Genomic DNA, 20185 nt, shown 5'->3' with positions numbered 1-20185 from the left:
TCTCATGATAAGCCTTGGCAAATAATTTATTTTTAGACTTACTTTAAAATTAGAAAACACAGACTATTTGGAATAATGGCAAAAATATTTGAAGTCATGAGATGCTGAGAGATGTAGGCTCTATTTCTGTTCTACTAGGCCATGTGCAAAGTTTGTGATTAAGCTATTGCCCCTGCCCCCCAACACTCGAGATTCCAAAGTGTCCTGCAGCACTTCAGTCCAAGCTAGTCCCCCAAGGACACATCTAGAATGGCTTATATCTCTTCAGGAAGAGTATCTGGGGTTCTGATGACAGATCTGGGAAGGGGTAAGAGTCAGGTGCTGGTGGTGCAAAGGCATTTGCACAACACTCATCAGAATGGCCAGCACATCTGGTGGTGGAAATCCTCCCATGGCTTAAAGGTTATCAGTGCCAGTTATTGTGAGTCCCTTAAGGATTTTTAAGGTTTAGATGCCAGTAATCACGTGGTTAAATTTTGTAGTTTTCATTTTCTAAATTACCCATTTGTTTTAATGATTAAGTTAGTAAAGAAGACTTTGCATTTACTTGATTAAGCTATTATGAAATTATATGAATGGGAAAAGAATATGCTTTGCCCTAAATTTAAGAAATTCACACACAAAAATAACTGTCTATATACTTGCGACACTGGGAAAGTGTATATGTGAGTATATAGTACACTGTATATTTAAAACCAATATCCAAGTAAGATTCTGAAAGGAAAGTATAGTGAGACTAATCCTTATTTTTCAGCCCTTTGAAAAGAGAAACCAGGAACGTTAAAAAGTAAAAAGAAATAGTGTGCCCAAAAAAGAGATTTAAACATTTAAAAGAGAAGCAGCATAACTTAACACCAACATCATGGCTTCACAGAAAGATGCTGGCCTGGATTCTTAAATGCAGTATTATCTACACTCTTTCTCTGCTGAGGACACTCTTCCCTCCCCTGTTTTCTTGGTCAGGTCCTATTCATCCTTGAGGTCTCAGAATAAGCTTCCTCAGGGGAGATTTGCTGGCCTTGCAGATTTTGCTATATAGCCCTGTTTTATGGTCTTATTGAATGCTATAATTTTTCTTTACACTGTATAAATCTAATTAAGTGGTTATTCATGCATTTATTAGTTTAATGCTCTGCTTTCTTGTGGCACTGAAAGTTCCCTTTGTGCAGCGACCATATCTGTTTTGCTCCTCATTCTGTCCTTTTCCAGAGTGAGTGTTCTAGAAATACTTCTTGTCAAAAGGGCAAATTGTAATCAAGATCAAGATTAATCTAAATATAATTCTGTATTGGTGGGAGATATGTTTTCAAACTAATATACAAGTAAGACAATGAAAAGAAAACATAGCAAGATTTTTCTTTATTTTTCTGCTCATGAGGGATAATGAGAATATTAAAAAATAAAAACTGAAAGAAATAAATAAAAGCAATAAATAGAATAAGTTGTTATTCTTGTATAATTGATCACTATATAGTCAAGACCCTTTATCTGCAAAATGCAGAGGTATGATTCTTTCACATCCTTATACTACCAAGATTGACTTACAGAACCTTCTGGAAGGTCCCAAAGAAGTTCCTAAAACCTCAACTGTAAATCATGTATTCTCTGTGTAAAATGTGAAGTCATACTAATTCTAACATGCTAACTGAAAAGAGCAGGTGATAGTTACTTGCAACAGGTGCTTCTGGAATTCACTGTAACGAAATAACTTTAGTTTAACATTATATATTTCTCTCCCATGAGGGCAGAGTCTAGACTGGATATGTTAATACCTGGGTGAGTTATAAAGTTAGAAGTAAGACAGACAGTGCTATAGCATTAATGGAGTCTAAGAGTACTATCAGGCAAGGATTCAAACTTGGAAATGAATTGAAAGAGAATGTCTGACCAAGGGGTTAAAACCCAACCTCCAATGAGAAAGGGGATTTCAGACTCTTCAGAGTCCTCTTAGTTCTTCTTAGACCAATGTTTTTCCACTGACCCAATCAAAATAGAAAATATGTCTTTCTTTAATTGAAGTACAGTTGATGTACAGTATTATATAAGTTACAGGTGTACAGTGCAGTGAGCCACAATTTTTAAAGATTATACTCCATTTATAGTTATTATAAAATATTGGCTATATTCCCTATGTTGTCCAATATATCCTGTAGCTTATTTTTTTAATGGAAGTCCTGAGGATTGAACCCAAGACCTCATGCCTGCTCAGCACGCATTCTACCACTGAGCTCTACTCATCCACCACCCGTAGCTTATTTTATACGTAACAGTTTATACCTGTTACTCCCCTACCCCTGTCGTGCCCCTGACTCCTTCTCTCTCCACACTGGTAATCACTAGTCAGTTTCTATATCTGTGAGTCTGTTTCTTTTTTGGTATAGTCAGTAGTTCGTTGTATTTTTTAGATTCCACATATAAGTGATACCATACAATATTTGTCTTTCTCTGCCTGACTTATTTCACTTAGCATAATACCCTCCAAGTCCTCAAGATTTCTATACACAGGGTTGGTGTCAAATCTGGTTTCTGGCTTGGACAAGAGAATTGTACAGCACTTGCTAAATTCTCAGCCTAAGGAGCTAAGTTCTCAGTGTACCTTTTGAATGTTGCAGGTATAAAAAGTTACTGAGGATGTAAAAACCTTTGTAGAAATGAAGTGCATAGAAACTGTGTAACCATGAACAATCCTGACACCACATGAGGCACACTTGAGAAAGGGACTTCTCTGGAATGTAAGAAGAAAGATTTAAAAACAAAGTTAAATGAAGATAGGAGCTGCATTGCTCACAGAAGGGAGATCAAACACTCCATAGAAAATACATGTTACGGTGCAATTGCCCTCTGGGAGTCACAGGATTATGAAAGTCTAACTTAATTAAGGGAGAAAATAGGTCACATTTAACAACTGCATATGTGACACATCATTTTGACTATACAGAGTAAGTGAGGAGGAGAGAAAAATTAAGAAATCAGAAATATAAGGCAGGCAACCATGGGATGCATCAATCTCTTCTCCTCCATCTATGTTGGGTATATGTTTTGATTTTGTATGTATTAAAAAATCCACCATTTTTCTAATTTCCCTCTTTAAAAATACTTGCAGTGTACCTGAAAAAGAAATTTCAGGTGTCAAAATTTCAAAAGAGAAACAAAATGACCCAACCAAAATGGTTTTTTTTAAAGAACTGAATTAAGAGATAATAAATATTCTTCTCAAAAAAACAAAACAAAACAAAACAAAAAAACAACATCTTGCACCTTCTTTCCTTTCTCCCCATCACGTCATCAAATGACAGGTAATCAGATACTTGTGAACTCTGCATGAGATCTTCCCCCTTTCAGGGCTCAGTGTCCCTGTGGGGTCGAGCTAATTACAGGTACGTTTCCTCAGCAAGGCAGTCACACTCTGTACAGTTGCAGGTACAATTAATAATTGAACAAAGCTAGCTTGAGTTTTTTGCTCGTATGGCCATGGGTTGTAGGTAGCTTTGTTGCCACATGGGGAGCAGAGCCTCTTCTTTGAGTGTCTCCCGAAAAGGCTTTGCATTATAGGCTGAAAAGGATCACTCTCTGCTTGCAAATTTTGAAAAGGGGAAAAAAAACCACACAAAACAAAAATTCTAGTTTCCTATATAGAATAATAAAGACAAATTCTCTCTTCCATCACCAGGAATATGATTATGATCAGGTGGTTATTTAGGTCAGATGTGAAAGAGATGAAAGAGTAGGCTTGAGAATTAATACCAGGTGTAGGGAGAACTGGAGTCTGCCCTTCAGGCTGTGAATGTAGCAGGGGGCTAGTTTTGCATGTGCCAGAACAGCATTTGAGCCACAGAGAGGGCCTAGATAGAGGATTATAGAGGAATGTGTTCCTTCCCTGGAGATGTCTTTAGAAACTTAATGGAGGATATCCCCAAAGCCCCATGGGGTCATAGATGAGGGCAGAAAATCCTTGTCCTGTGCCCCAAGCCACAGTCTTGAGCAGGGGTCTGTAAACGATTCTGTAAAAGGCAAGATAGACAATATTTCAGGCTTTAGGGGCTAAGCCATACCTCTTGCAACTGAATTTTGCTGTTTCATTAAAAAAAAAAGCAGCCATAGATAACATGTAAATGAATAAGCATGGCTGTGTTTCACTAAAACTTTATTTATGGGCTTTGAAATTTGAATGTCATATTTTTTGCATGTTACAAAATAGATTTTTTTTTGATTTTTAACTATCTAAAAATTTAACCATTTAACCGTTTAAAAATTACTCTTAGCTTGCAGGTACTAAGAACAGAGGCAGATTGGATTTGGCCCAGGGACTATAGTTTTCTGACCCCTCGCCAGACTACTGGGAATCCCTGTGTGTACATCAATTTCTCTGGTTGATTTCGAAGTCTCTAGGGTTCTCTGAGTGTATGTAAGTGCTGTCTTTATTCTGGAAGATCTGGCTTGCCCTTTGGTCTTTCGATGATTTAAAACATCATGGATAACCAGGTTGTTCAGGGGTCAGATCATATGTTTACTTTCATTAGAAAGTTTTCTAGAGTTAGCCATGAAGATCTGAACTCCTAGAACAAGTCTGTGAAGAGTGTCTTGAAACTCTGGTTTGATCTCATTGCTTTTCTGAACTGAGAGGATACAAAAGAATATATCTCTAGGTTCAGTTCACCAACAGCATTTTTCTTGAAAAAAAAAAAACTATTTGCTAGTCAACAGTGCACCAAAGGAATAAAGTATTTTTATTAATGAAGTTCTTTCCTTGACTATAATTTGAATATAATCTAGCTTCCTTCCTTTCCTTTCTTTTATCTACCACTTATTTCACAAAAATTAAGAAATTATAAATAATCTATTTACAAACTTTTGAATTACTTATAAAAGGTGAAACAATATGAAAGTAACGATAAGAAAACAAGACGGAAGCAAGAATGTGTCTGTATATGGATCTGACGCCCTTAAATCCCACATAGTTTGTTTAAAGTCCATTTCATTAACGTCTAATTTATATATGATTTCCTCTATTTACAGATCAGTCATAAATTTGGCTCTAAGTTTGGTAATCATCAATACAATGAAGGACTCATGATTATTTGTAAAAATTCATTAGTTCACTTTAAAAAAACAAACCACTGCTTAGAAAAATGACAGTCAAAATATTGAGAACAGAGGAAATTCCTTAAAGGGTCCATTCAGAAGAAACTATGTAATAGAAAGAACAATGTCTCAGAAACATTACAGAAAATGCAGTAATTTTAAAGGGTATCTTGTTAAATAATATATTTAAAGATGTGCCAAAAACTTTAAACCAAATTGTCATTCAGTAAAAGCATTTCTACATGGGACAGGTCTAGGTGGTGTGGGATTGGAGGTTAATATAATTCCATTCAAGTAGAATATGCTCTGGAGGCTTAAGTTAATCCAGGGGAAAGGTATATGGTATCTAGAGGTTCCTACTTCAGATAATCCTGCATGTGTATTTTTCCCATGTGAGGTTTCAAATGGGAATGAGATGATACGCGTTTGAGGTTGATCTCCCAAATAAGTGCCTCATTTATTGCTTTTATATTTTATCAATAAATGATAAGTTGTATGCGTGAACAATAAGAATGAGTTTTGAATGACATTCTCTTAACAAAATAGAAGTCTCTAATAAGAATAGCTGCCTAAATAAAAGCCCATTTCATAGGCTGGTTCAAACTTCACCTGATAAATTAACTTGAGGGCTAATATGAAATAGAGGCCCATATTCTCAGACCACAAAATACAAAAGTATTTAAAGATGCTATAACCAAACACTACCCTGGCCTGGACTTTTAGAAATATCTCAGGATAGCTCCCATTGTATATCTAGCTTTGCACAATAATTTTTCACAGTGTTTATTTCAAAATTAATATGTTATTAACTAAATCTCTAGATATTTATATGAGGAAACTTTAAGAGAATATCAGATATAAATCAGTTAAATATTGGGGGCTATCTACCAAAAAATGAAATTTTATAAGAATAATTGACCCATTACTCCTCTTTCTGGAAAAACTAAATAGCAGGCCCCATTCTACAAATATTGTGTCATTTTCAAAGGCATCATTTTGTGTATAAAAATGTAATCTGTGGAGTATGGGAGGATGCACGCAATTAATTCTAAAGAATTTGGTAAAATCTTTAAATGAAGCTCAAAAGGCAGCAAGGCCTCAGAACTAAGTTATAGTTATGATGGTGGGAAGGGGTAGAGGAGGATGCAGAAGACATTCCTGGGAAGTGATTTTCTGACTTTTATTGAGTTAGCCTCAATAGATGGGGATCCATAATGGGCTTATGCAGCTTAGTGCCTGACTGGTGCCCCTCCACAGAGCCAAATACTGAGAATAGCATATTAGAAATCACAGACAACAAAAGCGGTCATAGAGGGAACAGATCCTAACATAATAAAAGATATTTTTATGACAAACCCACAGCCAACATAATACTCAACAGTGAAAAGTTCAAAGCCTTCTTGCTAAAATCTGGACAAATACAAGGATGCCCACTCTCACCACTCTATTCAACACAGTATTGGAAGTCCTAGCCATAGCAATCAGACAAGAAAAAGAAATAAAGGGGATCCAAATTGGAAGAGAAGTAAAATTGTCACTTTATGTGGTTGACATGGTACTATATATAGAAAACCTTAATGACTGCATAAAAACTACTAGAGCTGATAAAAAAAATTTAGCAAGGTAGCAAGATACAAGGTTAACATACAGAAATCTGTTGCATTTCTCTCTACTAATAGTAAAATATCAGAAAAGTAAACAAAACAAAACAAAACAAAAAACCTTCCAAAATCATATAAAAAAAAAAATTAGGAATAAACCTAACCAAGGATGTGAAAGACTTATACACAGCAAACTATAAAACACTATCTAAAGAAATTAAAGATGACCTAAATAAATGGAACAATACTGCATGCTCTTGGATTGGAAGAATTAATATTGTTAAAATGGCCATACTACCCAAAACAATCTGCAGATTTAATATAATCTCTATCAAATTTCCCAGGACATTTTTCACAGAATTAGAACAAATAATCCTAAAATTTATATGGAATCACAAAAGACCCAGAACTGCCAAAACAATACTGAAGAAAAGGAATGAAGCTGGAGGAATAACCCTCCCAGACTTCAGATAATACTACAAAGCTACAGTAATCAAAATAGCATGGTATAGAAGTCACAGGCAATTTTGTATTATTCCTAAAAGGTTTCTTCACAAGCTGTTACATATTTGGAAACAATATTTAAAAGCAAAGCAAAATAAAAAGCATACAAAGAACTATTTATATTTAGTCCATACAAAATATTGTCCCAAGTCACGAAAGCACTGACCTGGCATATATTTTAGACATATTATTACATCTTTTAATGCATTTAATGCTTCTATATTTGTTGCCTTGACCCCAAGGCAATATGAAAATGAAATATGATATATATATATATTTCGTTCTACAGCTGTAGACTTTATAGAGATGAACACATTAGAAAAGACCAGAAAGGGACCTAAATAAGTCCTGTGTCACTATTCCATTAGCATTTTAATAACAAGATAGATGCTTTCCTTTCGGGTCCAATGGACTCTCAGAAGCATGAGGGTATTTTAAACAGTTTGTGTCATTTTGGAGACTGGAGGGTTACTTACCAGTTGGTGTAAGGTGTCTCCAGGTGATAACAGGTTCAGGACGGCCATTAGCCATGCAGACCAGGGTCACGTTGCTGCCCTCATTCACAGTGACATCCGAGGATATGTTGGAGATCTTTGGTGGAACTATAAAGAAAAGGCAAATGGAATATGTAAAGAAATAGGCATATCAGTAAAAGCAGGTTTTGCAGCCCTGGTCCATGCAACTGAAAGTGGCAAGTTTGAGCTAACTGCTTTTGTGACTTAAATCATTTGAGTTTTTGTTTTAGGAAGCCTGGGTGCTTTATGATCTCCTTAGAGACTTACTGAGCAGATGAAAAGCATGGGTCTTACTATAAAGGTTAGAATCTCCCCATTATGGTCAAGTGCTGTAGGAAGTACACAGAGTAATATAATGAAAATGTCTTAGCTCTCTTCTGATTAGAATGGACCTTTTGTGGTTATTAGAGAAAATGTACATTTATACACATTAAGAATAAATTTTCTTATCACTAAGTGTTACTTGCCTTTATTTTCCTATGTATATAAAATGAATTTAGTCCAATCTTTCCTCCAAATGCCAGGAGAAAAAAAAAACAGTATTATTTAGTATAAGATTGCATAGATATGTTATTAAGATGTGTAATACCTGGTTGCTAATAATCTAGCCACATATCATTTTGGTGTGTGACAGGCCTGATGATGTGACTTAGAGCTTAAAAATTAAATTCCTAAGGCCTATGTCACAGACAAGTAGACACTACAAAAATATTACTGTTACTCCAAATACCATTACCACCATTGTTACTAACACTTTAATAATAGCTAACTTTAATTAAGCATTTATCATACATAAGACCTCATATAGATTATTTTACAAGTATTATCTCAATAACTCCTTATAATAGGGAAATAATATCCTATGTGATTTTACTTACGGGTAGGAAACTAAGCTATAAAGGGGCTAAGTGAGAAGCAGAAACAGATTTGTATCTGAAAAGACTGGGGCCCATGCTCTTCAGCCCTACTTGAATGAAACTTCATCTTCACAATCCAGGTTACCAGATGGCCCAAAATGACAGAAATTACTTTTTGGTGATGTGAGAAATGAGTTCCCAGGGGCTATCTGTACTGCCGTCTGACTTCCTTCATTAGTGTTCAGGGCGGCAACGTGAGATCTCACATTGGTGGGCTTAAGTGGAAAGTGAATTACTTACTCACAAATTTCATCACAGAGGTTATGCACTGATTACAAATTGCAGAGTTTATGCTTTGACTGTGATTTTCTTTTTTTTTCCCCCAAGCTGTTAGTTGCTTATGCTGTCCCTGAGAAAGTGTGTGTCAGGATGAGGGAGGAAGACAAGAAAGCATGAAGGAATTCAATAATTTTAAAAATCTTATTTTTTTCTCACTCTTCTTGCCCCTTACTGACCCTGTGCAGTAACAAATAAAACAGAAATATTTTCTGCTTATAGAGGCAGCTGTCTGACAACCATAGGATCCTTGAAGATCCCTGTTAGCAGTCATTGATGGTCCTTGGGAAACTGACCAGGTCAGAGTGTAACAAAAAGGAAGTGGGAGGAGGATTATCCTGACCTTAGCATTCTTCTCAAAATGACATCTTATATGGCCTCTGGATAGGACCCAGTGATTCTAGATCAAAACCAATGGCAGAAATAGAATGTAGTTGATTCCTGTTATTTAGCAACTGCTATTTGTAGAGTTTCTGTTTCCCCTTTTATCTATTTGGGTTAAGAATAGTTTTCTCATGTTCATACACTGACTTGCCATATACTCTCCCAGACTTTTACAATGAGGACCTGAAAGGTTGTAACCATTTCATAGGGAAGAACATGAGGCACAGAGGGAAATAATGGCTTGTCAAGGGTGATCCAATTAAGAAACAGGGCTAGGCTTAGAACTCAGAGCTCCAGAATATCCAGTTGTTCTACTGTTTAATAGTTACGGTTTGTAATTCCCAGCTGAGTAAGCCGTCGTTCTGAACAACTCCAAAAACCTACAATACAATATAAACCTATGATGATGCTCGAGAATAAGATTTAGACGTCCTAGGCACCTTCCTCAACAATCTAAAACCTGTAACAAGAAGCTATATAGTAATAATAAGAGCTCATGTCACTCAATTTATAGTTAATTCTGAATTCCAAGACAGGACACAGAGTAGAGAAAAGAAATACAGATGTGTTCTGGTTAAAGAAAAAAAAGGGAGGAAGGGGGAAGGACTCCGTATCTCTAATACATAAACATGCAATTTACAAGACAGAGAAAATCTCCAGTGATCAAGGTCCCAGAGAGTTATTATCTATGATAAAATTTACTCACATTACTTCTCCTTTAGAGGAGGGATACACATGTACTAAGGACTTTGATTTTACATGGTGTGCAAGTGCATTCACTTGCTCAATGATACATAAACAGTTGGTGATAAAATTGGGAATAAAATCTAGAATAATTAACTACAGGGCTATGTTTTGGCCACCAAACTATATTGTTTCTCCATATGAAGGGTGACACATTCAGGTCCTGTATCTCAGATACTGGAGATACAGAAAGTATTTGTGTTGAACAGTTAGAAATGTGATCATGTTGACATTGTATCTCACCTTCCACTGGGTCACTAACCAATAGATTTTAGTCCATTATTTGTCTTCCAACCTTATTGTACTTTGTATCAGCTTCTTCCCATAAGCATATATGATGTAGTCTTTTGCTCTAGAAAGAAATCCCTCCTTAAATCCTGCCTTATCCTCTTATTTACTTTCAACCTCTCTATCTCCAAATTTCTTGAAGGAACTGTTCAATACCATGTCTTCATCTCCCATTCACACCCCAACCTTCAGTGTGATCTGGATTCTCTCATTAACCTCCAAAGAAACTGCTCTCAAGAAACTCACCAATTTGTTTGAACAATGTTGTTTCCGGGTCCAATGGACAATTTTTGTTATTATTCCTATTTTTAATGTATTTGACTTTGTTGACCATAACCTCCTTCTTCCTTTTCTTAGTTTCTTAGTTTCTAGGTCCTAGTTTTTAGGTCACCAAACTCAACAGCTCTTCCTCTTACCCCTCTGGCAAGTCTTCCAAGTTTAACTTCTGGCCTTTTCTTGTCCCTTAAGTATCTGAGGGTTTGGTCACTGCCTTCTTTTTTGTATGAGTCACTGTGAGTGATCTCACCTACTCTCTAGCTTCAGAAGCTAAGGCTGTGTTACTGATGACTCCCAAGTCACCATCTTCAACCCAGATTCTTCTCCTGAATTTTGTATCTTCACTTTCAGTGAACTAACTATTCTACATTTCCATTGACTGTCCCACAGAAATCCAAGATTCAACATGCTCAGAATTGGAGTTATCATCTTCCTTCCCACAGAGCGCCTGTAATCTTGTGATCACTTTTTCAGTAATGATGTCACCATGCAAACAGTTGCCCAAACCAAAAAAGAAGTTTATTTCCCTTGTCTTCTCTCTCTCCTTTACTGACCCCTCACATAAAACAGATCCCTAAGTTCCATGGCTTTTGACTTTTAAACATCTCTCAGATTAATTTATGACTCTCAATCCCTATTCACACTAGGCTTGTTCCAGCCATCAACATTTCTTTTTTGGCCTGAATTACTGCAAAAGCATTACAAGTAGTTTCTTTGCCTCTAGGCTTCCTCTCCACAAGCTCACTGTCATTCATTCACCATACTACAATCAGATTTTTTTTGCCCTAAATTGAAATGTGAGTATTGCAGCCCTTGATTAATCTCATTGCCCTCAAGATAAAATCCAAACTTCTTAATATGGCTTAATAGGACATTCATGGTTAGTCTCTGCTTTTCTATCTAGCTTTATTTCCTATTCCTTCTGCATTGTTGCATCATCCAGTCAGATCAAACAACTTTGGGTTCCTGGAATATACTGTCCTCATTTAATCCCAGGCATTTAATATTCTCTTTTTTCACTCTACATGGAATAAGCCTTAATTCTTCATGTGGTTATCCCCTTTCCTCCTTTAGGTTTCAACTTGTCAGCTTGTTTTCTCTCTTTTTCCAGGAGGACTATCCTGCCATTCCCACCCCCGCCTGGCTCCTGACTCCATACTGGGCACCCTCCTGGGTCCTCACACTGTACCTTGTATTTCTCTGCACAGCACTGAACCATAATTGCTGGATTATTCACCTGTGCCTGTTACTAAACTGAAAGAGGCAGGCAGGAGGGCCTTTGTTTCCTTGACCACTGAATCTTACAGAGCATGGTATTAAGAATACGGTTAGTGCTCACAGAGTGTTTGAAAAAAGAAATGAATGAAAATTTTCTCCCCAATTCTTTTCTGAGCTCAATGAAGTCATTGCATTGAATTTTTGTCAGAAAGGAGCAAGCCTTTATTTTGAACCAGCTTTTATTAATATTTAAATATTTCTTTAGCTACCCATCTAGCCATCTATTTCACTATCAATTTCTCTGACTCAATTAAAAAAAAAAACATGGGGCAGAAAAATATTTGTATATTTTGGAAACATAGGAACCAAGATAAACTTAGTGTCCAACTTTCTCAATTATAGACTTTTCAGGGTTTTCACTTATTTCTCTTCTTTTCTATAAGGAGTCATTTATATATATATTTGCATGTATATAAATACATATGTAACTCTTTTTGTGTAATGGGTTCACAGTTCCTTCCTAGTTTCCTGTAGCAATTCATCAGTCTACATTTACACCATAACTGATAATATAACATTAAAGTGGCAAATCAAAGTTTTGATTCTGTTACCTCGTAAAACTTTGTAAAGATTCTGGGAAGTAAAAAGTATCCTTATTCTTATTGCCGTTTTACAGATGTGGACATAAGGGACACAGTGGATAAAAAACACATTAGAATTACAGAGCTAGGACCAAAACCAAAGGCTTGTAGATTTGTCAGACTTAACCCTTCCTATAGCTCACATTCACTTTTGCAAAAGTGGTTCCTAATAGTATTTTTTTCACTTTATTTTCATTCTTGGTAAGGATTACTACTTAGGAAATACTGTTTAACATGATATTCTTACTTGCATCAGCAAGTATACGTTGTTCATCAAAATCACTGTAATACTGATTTATGTTCAATTCTTGGGTTGCCACAGTATTCTGGGTAGTTTTTTTTTTTTTTCTTTTTTCTGGAATATTTCCTAATAATTTTTATTCATAGTATATCAGTATGATTTTTCATATTTTTCTAAATTTTATGTCATGAACTATTAATGTTTTGAACCTATTCATTTTCAGTGACCTTTCCAATTCATCTGGCTTATTTTATTTTTCTTAGCAATTAATGAAAGCTCCTTATACCATAAGGAATTGACCTTTTGTTGTCATGTTATTTACAATTTCCCCAATTTGTTCCTAACTTCTTAATTTTGTGATCATATTTATTTTGCAGATGCTTTAAATTTTTTTTTTTATCTTTCTTTGTGATTTTTTTTGTCATTGCTTTGTTCATATTAGGTCCTTTTCTAACATAAGATCAGTTAAATGCTTCTATTTCTTTGTTTTTTCTTTTAATGGTTTGTTTCATTTTTTTTAATTCGACTCTTTACATCACCTGGGATTTATTTATGGTATGAACTATAACTAGATTCTTCCCCTTTTTTTTAGTCAATTTCCCCAATACCATGCGTTAAATAATATAAAATGTATACATCATTTTGGTTTTCAGAATTACCCTATATAGTGCTACCCATCCGGCCAGAGCAATGTTTCTGGGAAACATGTAATTATAAACTTCACTTACTATGCCAAGTACTTTATCAAAATATTTGAAAATATAAGTCACTAATCTTTTGGACCCCACCCTATTATTAGGTGTTGCCAGTTCCAAAATTAACTGTTTATTAGATGAACACCTCCTAAAATGCTGAGTGAAAAATATAACTTAGATACCCTTCTTTCAGGACACTAGCAAAATTTATTATTCAAAGGAATCCTCAGTGTTTCCATTTTAAAAAAAAATGTAAAATGAATATGCCACACCTAATAGTTCTAATTTTAATTTCTTAATTATTAAATAGGTAATATTCTTTCATTGAAATACACATAAGTTCTGTGTTAAAGAAATGTATGTTGTTTTTTTCTATTCAGTACAACCTGAACGACAGTTTCTAAAATATTACTAACATCTAGCTATCCTGGGATACATGAATTTCTTCAGCTGTGCAATGAGTGAGCATTAAGTAAGATTATGACACAGTCAATCTGGCTCTGGCACCCACAATTTTATTCTCCTTCTTCATCACTCTTTTTGTAATTTTCTCACCCACTATTTTTACCAGATCTCCAGGGTCTACCCTGGATATTTTGGATTCAGAGCTGTCTGTACATGTTTGTACAGTTCTCCAGGTTCCAACTCATCCCTTCTTCTCCTCTGTGTAAGACTAACATCTCTTGTGTATGACCAAAAGTGGAAATGCTGGCAAAGTCAGGAACATGGTGAAGTGTTTTGCCTGCCCAAATTCACGCCTTCTTCTTCTGGTAAGACACCCTAATTTGCCTCTGGAGAACCACTTTTCATCCCACTGCCATTGGTTTGTTGAGATTGTCAATCAGGTGACCCGCTTTCCTTAGCCAAGGAAAGTGACTTAAGTTGGGCAATTCAGACTCTCCTTCCCTGGACCTTGGTTATTATAAGAAATAGCTTAAAAGCAGTTGAAACTGATTGTATTAATAGCTCCAGTTTTCCATTCTTCCCTGTGTCCACAACTTTTGCCATGCCCAGGCCCTCCTATATGGATGGTACACATTTTTCCATTCCTGGACTATGTTACCTGTTTTGGCCGAGGATATCAGTATAGGTAACACAAGCAGAGTCCTGGAAAGTGCTGGCACAACTGGACTCACTTGGCATTCTGCCTCTGCCATCAACATAAAAAGAACATGCCCAAATGAGTCTTCTGGTCCCAGGAGAAGAAGGCTGGGAAATGGCAAATAGGATTTCAAATAAAACACAAGGTACTCATTCAAATATGAATTTCAGATAAACAACAAATACTTTTCTTAGTATGAATATGTTCCAGATATTTCATGGGACAGATTTACACCAAAGATTATTATCTAAAATTCAAAGTTAACTGGGCATCCTAGATTTTTATTTTATGAATCTGAAAACCCCAGGAACACGGTCAGCTGCAGCGAAGCCCAGCCTAGAGGTGTGCGGACTTGTACACATAAGAGAAATAAAGAATAATTGTTTTGTGCCCATGAATTTTGGAGTGGTTTGTTCATCAGCAATCATTAGCTAATACATATCATGAAAGGGCAGCCACCGGAAAGGACTATTATTTTTCACTAGGGCCTGCAACTTGCACCCTTAGAGATGTGTGATTTTGTGCTTCCCATGGTAAGATTTTTTTGTTTTCACTTTGATTCTGTGAGCTATTCCATATTCTTCCAATGTATCACCTCCTTCTTACATCAATTAGCCAGTCAATTTCTGTTGCTTAAACCAAAGGATTCTAATTGTTGTGAATTGAGAAGCAGTCATAATAAGGGAAAAAAAAATTGAAGAGGGGTCTTTTCATAGAGGGAAAATTGTCATCTCTGCTTAGGTACTTGTTGGGCTCCCACAAAACCAACTTAGTTGCATGTTTGGCCTTGGTTCTTATCTATCAGTACACATTGCTTTAAAAATAATCCTAGGCTTGCAAGACCATCTAATTCTAGCTGTGAATGTTTTAATGCCTTTATCCTTGGTTTCTGACTGACCAGCCTACAGAAGGAAATAATCAGTTTCAGACTAGGGAAGAAAAGTAGTCAGTTGGCTCATTTCTCTAACCTCAAATAATTAGCAGGTATTACTTGTATTCAATTCAAAATGTCACTCCTAACGGTACAAATTAGCAATGAATTGGTCTCAGTTATTGTTCATATGAAGTTGGGGCAAGGTGCATGTACTACTGCGTGTATGGTGGTGAGGGGGTGTTAAAAAAACAACACTGTCAACTTCCTAATTTCTAACTGTTCTTTCATAAGGCTAGACAAGCTTCAGCACTATCTTTTGCATATGTGACAGACTATGGAACAGTATGGCATGCATATATGAGTTGGGTTCAGAAATCTACAGGATATTTTTTGAACAGCACTTGGCTTTAATGAGCATGATCTAAGAATTCAACCATAGCAATAAAAATATACACTATAAATGCCATCTTGTGAAACATCAAACATCCATCCAGCCTGGCATTTGCTTCTAAAAATGCCACTGAAACATGTTTTGCTGCATGGTGTGGTAGTTTCTAGGATGAATGACAGGACTGGAAAATGTAGCACAGTGAACTAGATTCAGAGCCAGGGGATTTTGACCCTGCCCGGCCACGAGCTCACAAGGCAACCACACAGTCTCTGATGTGTGCTTTTGAATCCCCATCATCAGGCACATTGTAAGAGCTTAACAAATTCTGAATGCATAAATGAACATACTCATGACAGATTATTTCAATCTCTTTTGGTCTTAGTTTCCTCATCTGGTAACTGGAAATTGTGTGCAAAATTGACGTTAGGCAATATTGCAGGATTGCTATTAGGGTCAAAGAAGATAATGCATGTGAACTTGTTCTGTAAACTGAAAGAGGTTCTATAGCATAGCCATTATTTATTGCATGCTAAAACTAGCTAATAAAACAGTATTGGCTTAACTCCTTCTAACATCACGTGATAAAAGAGTTCATACACTTTCATGGTTAATGGCATTCTAGTTATATTTTGGCAGGCACCATTATTGCCAAAAGGTGTATGGAATTATTACAATTCATAATCAATGATTAATATTGGCATTAACAATAAATCACTCCAAAGATATGCACTCAGTTCTTATCTACTAATGAGCAGAGCTACGTCAATGTGTCAGCCTTTTAGTCAATGTCTTAACATTTTATACCTATAATAAAAAGTGATATAAAGATATGAGAGTACAACCATAAGTAAAAAAAGTTCTCCCCAAATTTTTAGAAGCTTAACTCTTTGGCTCCCAAGAAAAAGCTCTCCAAATAAAATTTTGTCACCATTATGTAATTTGTCATTTAAGTCTTAAAGACAACAGATGTTGCCGGTGTTTTGTGTCTGTAATTTAAGTCTCTGAAGCCTTTGCTCTCACAGTAGAATAAAATAACTAGCAATGATAATTCCTCTTCCACGAGTACTAGCTCCCACTCCTATTAGGATCCATTTACAAAGCAAAACACATCAGCCTCCAAAGTAGGTACTTGAAAAGGAGCACCCTACAGGAACATGATTCCTTTCAGATACAAATTTCATGGGTGAGCAGGAAAATATGGAAAATACAGATTCTCTGAGTGTCAGATGAAGCTGAAGGTAGGAGACACTCATTATGAGTATCAGTTACTCAAATTTCTCTGCCAGGAATGATTACAAATGCTGCACTTATGCATGCAGTAAATGATGAACAAAGAAACTTGAGGAAAGAGGAATAAGATGCTAACAATTTAGAGGAAAAGATAAAATGTATGTATAAAACAAAGCAATACCAAGTGCCATATGACTGGTAATGAGGTAAAGCCAGGGAAATTGCACCAGCGAAGCTCAGGAAAATGACATATTAAAACAACGTGCAGTCAAGAAAAAGCCTTTTAATCCTTTATTAATCAGGCAGGAGCAGTTTCTGAACTGTAAGGAAACGTACATGAAACTAAAACTGCCTGAAGCCTCACTCACCACAGTCCTCTGAGATGCAGCTGGCATTTTACTGTGTTGGCCAAAGCTAGTTAAGACACACTCTTCTGGGTCTTTGAGTCCTACATTATCACATTCTCAAGTGGCCCTGCGAGTTCCCCGCACTGTCCGAGGTATTCAGATTGACACCAAAACAGTGCCTACAGATGCATTCAGACAAAAGGGAGGGTTAATTTGAGTCAGACTGCTTTAAATAACTCAAACACAGTAGCCATGGGCCAAAGAAATGCTACGAGCGCACCTCCACACCACCCAGTGGTGGATGTGTACTTAGGTGACATGTATGTGGCGTGGATACCTGCAACTGGTTGAGTCCCCTAGTCTACCTCAAAAGAAAGCCTATTAAATTGGAATTTTTCTGTATTTATTAAACATTCAGAATTATGCTGGAATCTGAGTGCGTGCTGGTTTAAAAAGGGGACAGATTATTCAGCACCGACACTGGCATTCATGACCAGCTAAGGATGTCTATTATTGCTGCTTCAGCAGTAGGGATCCTCTGTGGGATGGCAAATGGCTGTTCCCATGCACGGGTCATTGCCTTGCTAAATAAGAACAAATGGAACTCTCCTGACTCTGCTCACTGAGGCTGCAGTTACCCAGCCAGTCAGCAGCTTCTCCCAAATCTCCTATTCCCAGACCCTTGTTCCAGCTGTTTGGAGATTTATTTTTGCTAATCTGGGAAAACACCCAGAAGCTGATTTAACTGATAGACGGAAGGAATGAATCTCTCTTTCACCTGGGCAAAATTGCTTTCTCATGTCTGGTACTTGCAGAACCGTCTTTAGATGCTGTCCAACCAGAGCAGATGGTTTTGTTACTTGGCAGCAATGGGGTTATTGAGCAGAGGGAAACTCAGAAATATCAGGCTACCTAGGGTAGGTGACAAATAGCTATTGGGTAGATTCCAAGGTCTGAGAAGCATCACCCTGAGACTTTATAAGAGAAAAGAAGACTGTATCTTTTCACCCTTTGCACTCAAAAAGACTTACTTTTCTATGTTAAATGGAGATGTTCGGTATAATTCTTAGAACAGATGAAAATTCAGGCTGTATTCCTGGCATCTACTAAAAACCCACTCCTATTCCACGAAAAGCCTGTAAGATTTAGCCCTAAACTCTGACATATCCTTGAAAGCTACAAAATACTTTATGGGCCACCAATTTTTCTTCTGTGCGCCATTATTTTTCTAAAAAAAATTAAATGTGAGGAAAACATTGCCTGTATCCCATGGATGAATTCTTTAACTATTAAGAGAACATCATAAATAAGACCTTATATCAAAAGCAGAGAGGATTTTAAATCAGAGAGAAAGGAGCTGTAAATGAACAGGGAATAGAAGTATGGAGGGTTCAGAGACCAATCTGTTGTCTATTCTGCTTAAGAATAACACAAACCAACAACATTCATTGAGAGCCTACCGCACGTAAAGGCAGCGTGCAGGGCGTGGGCCGAGGAGAGGAGGGGGATAGAACAAGAACATTATGACCTAGATCACCCAGTTTTTATTGCTTCAGCGAAGTGCCAGTGGAACTTATCACACAAATAGTAAGAACACTCACTCTAACATTTTCAAAATGGCTTACTATTCATCTCATTTCTACATTTCATTTTGGGAATCAGAAATACATAGAGGTAACTATGGTGCTTGTAGAAATTCCTTGCACTTAATGATTTCATGCTCATATTACTAGCCTAAATTCTTTTTTTTTTCAGTTGCTCAAGGCATTTAATGTTCTTTGCTTGTAGGGAAGGAGGTAGATTCTAATAGAAACCAACTAGGGTGAACTAAAGCATGCCTAGAATACAATGAAAATAATAAAAGTTGTTTCCTGCCACTGCTCAAGGGCCCAGAAGATAGAATATTTAGACAAAGAATAGATTTGACAGGAGGTTTTTAGAATTTCCTTTTTTTGCATTGCCCCTGTTCAAAGCTTACCATAAACCATTACAAACAGAATGTGGAACATTCACATTATTTATTTCTAAACAGAGTTACTATTGTGAATTAATACATTCATGCCAATTATAATTTTTCAAAAATTATATACAGCGGTAGAAAATACAGTAATTGTTGCAAGCATTCAGTGTAGCTAGGAGAGATAAAATACTTTCTGTGGTTATAAGTAGTTTTGAAAATTGCAGAGAGGTAAGTAGGTGTGTAGCATTTGTGGTGGGGAGAAAACACCAAAAACAAAACCTCAAGTTCATGGATATGAGTTAGATCTCCATCTCATCTTTGCTTGCCCTCTGTTGGAGGAGAAAATGAACATCAAATCATGAAAGAAGATACAAAAAAAAATAATAAAGATAACTAATAATAATACTCTCTTAGGTAGTATAATATTATTCAATTTATAAAACAGTGGTCTATACCTTGCCTTTTTTGATCCATACCCTATCCCTGCGTGATAGCTTGACCAATATTATTACCACCATCTCCCACCTAGGTATTGGTTGGATAATTATTGAGCTTGGATCTCAATAGGTTTCATTCTCTTGGCTAAGGTCTCAGAGCTAGAAAGGGGAAGTACTAAATGTATAACCAGCTCTTCTGATTGTGTTAAGACAATCCAGTAAGACCTGGATGTGTCACAGACTAGATTATCTACCACTAAGATGTGAGATGCTGCCATGCTGATTGAATTCAACTGTTGCTATGATAACTAGGCACAACTAGAGATGGGATAATCTGGAGAAGTGGGTAGTTGTGCTGAAATCAGTGACAGGAATGCCACCGACTGTGTAGAGATTCTGGAAGTTTGGTTCACTTAAGTTTGTTCTTTCTGCATTGTTCAAGTCATTAAATGTGATACAGTT

The 20185-nt window shown here is 36.4% G+C and overlaps 1 protein-coding gene across 3 annotated transcripts in view; it reads right to left on the bottom strand.

Moving 5' to 3' along the window:
* Positions 1–20185, bottom strand: part of LSAMP (limbic system associated membrane protein) — a 566772-nt gene that overhangs the window by 178134 nt on the left and 368453 nt on the right. For all 3 annotated transcript variants that reach the window (XM_010985026.3, XM_064494997.1, XM_010985024.3), the window contains exon 3: positions 7664–7789. In XM_010985026.3, the coding sequence (XP_010983328.1) occupies positions 7664–7789 (126 nt within the window). The remainder of the gene's footprint in view (positions 1–7663; positions 7790–20185) is intronic.

The sequence above is a fragment of the Camelus dromedarius genome, chromosome 2 (assembly GCF_036321535.1).
Source record: "Camelus dromedarius isolate mCamDro1 chromosome 2, mCamDro1.pat, whole genome shotgun sequence".
Classification (NCBI taxonomy): Eukaryota; Metazoa; Chordata; class Mammalia; order Artiodactyla; family Camelidae; genus Camelus; species Camelus dromedarius.
The sequence above is the reverse complement of the archived record's forward strand: the minus strand, read 5'-3'. Positions and strand labels throughout refer to the sequence as shown.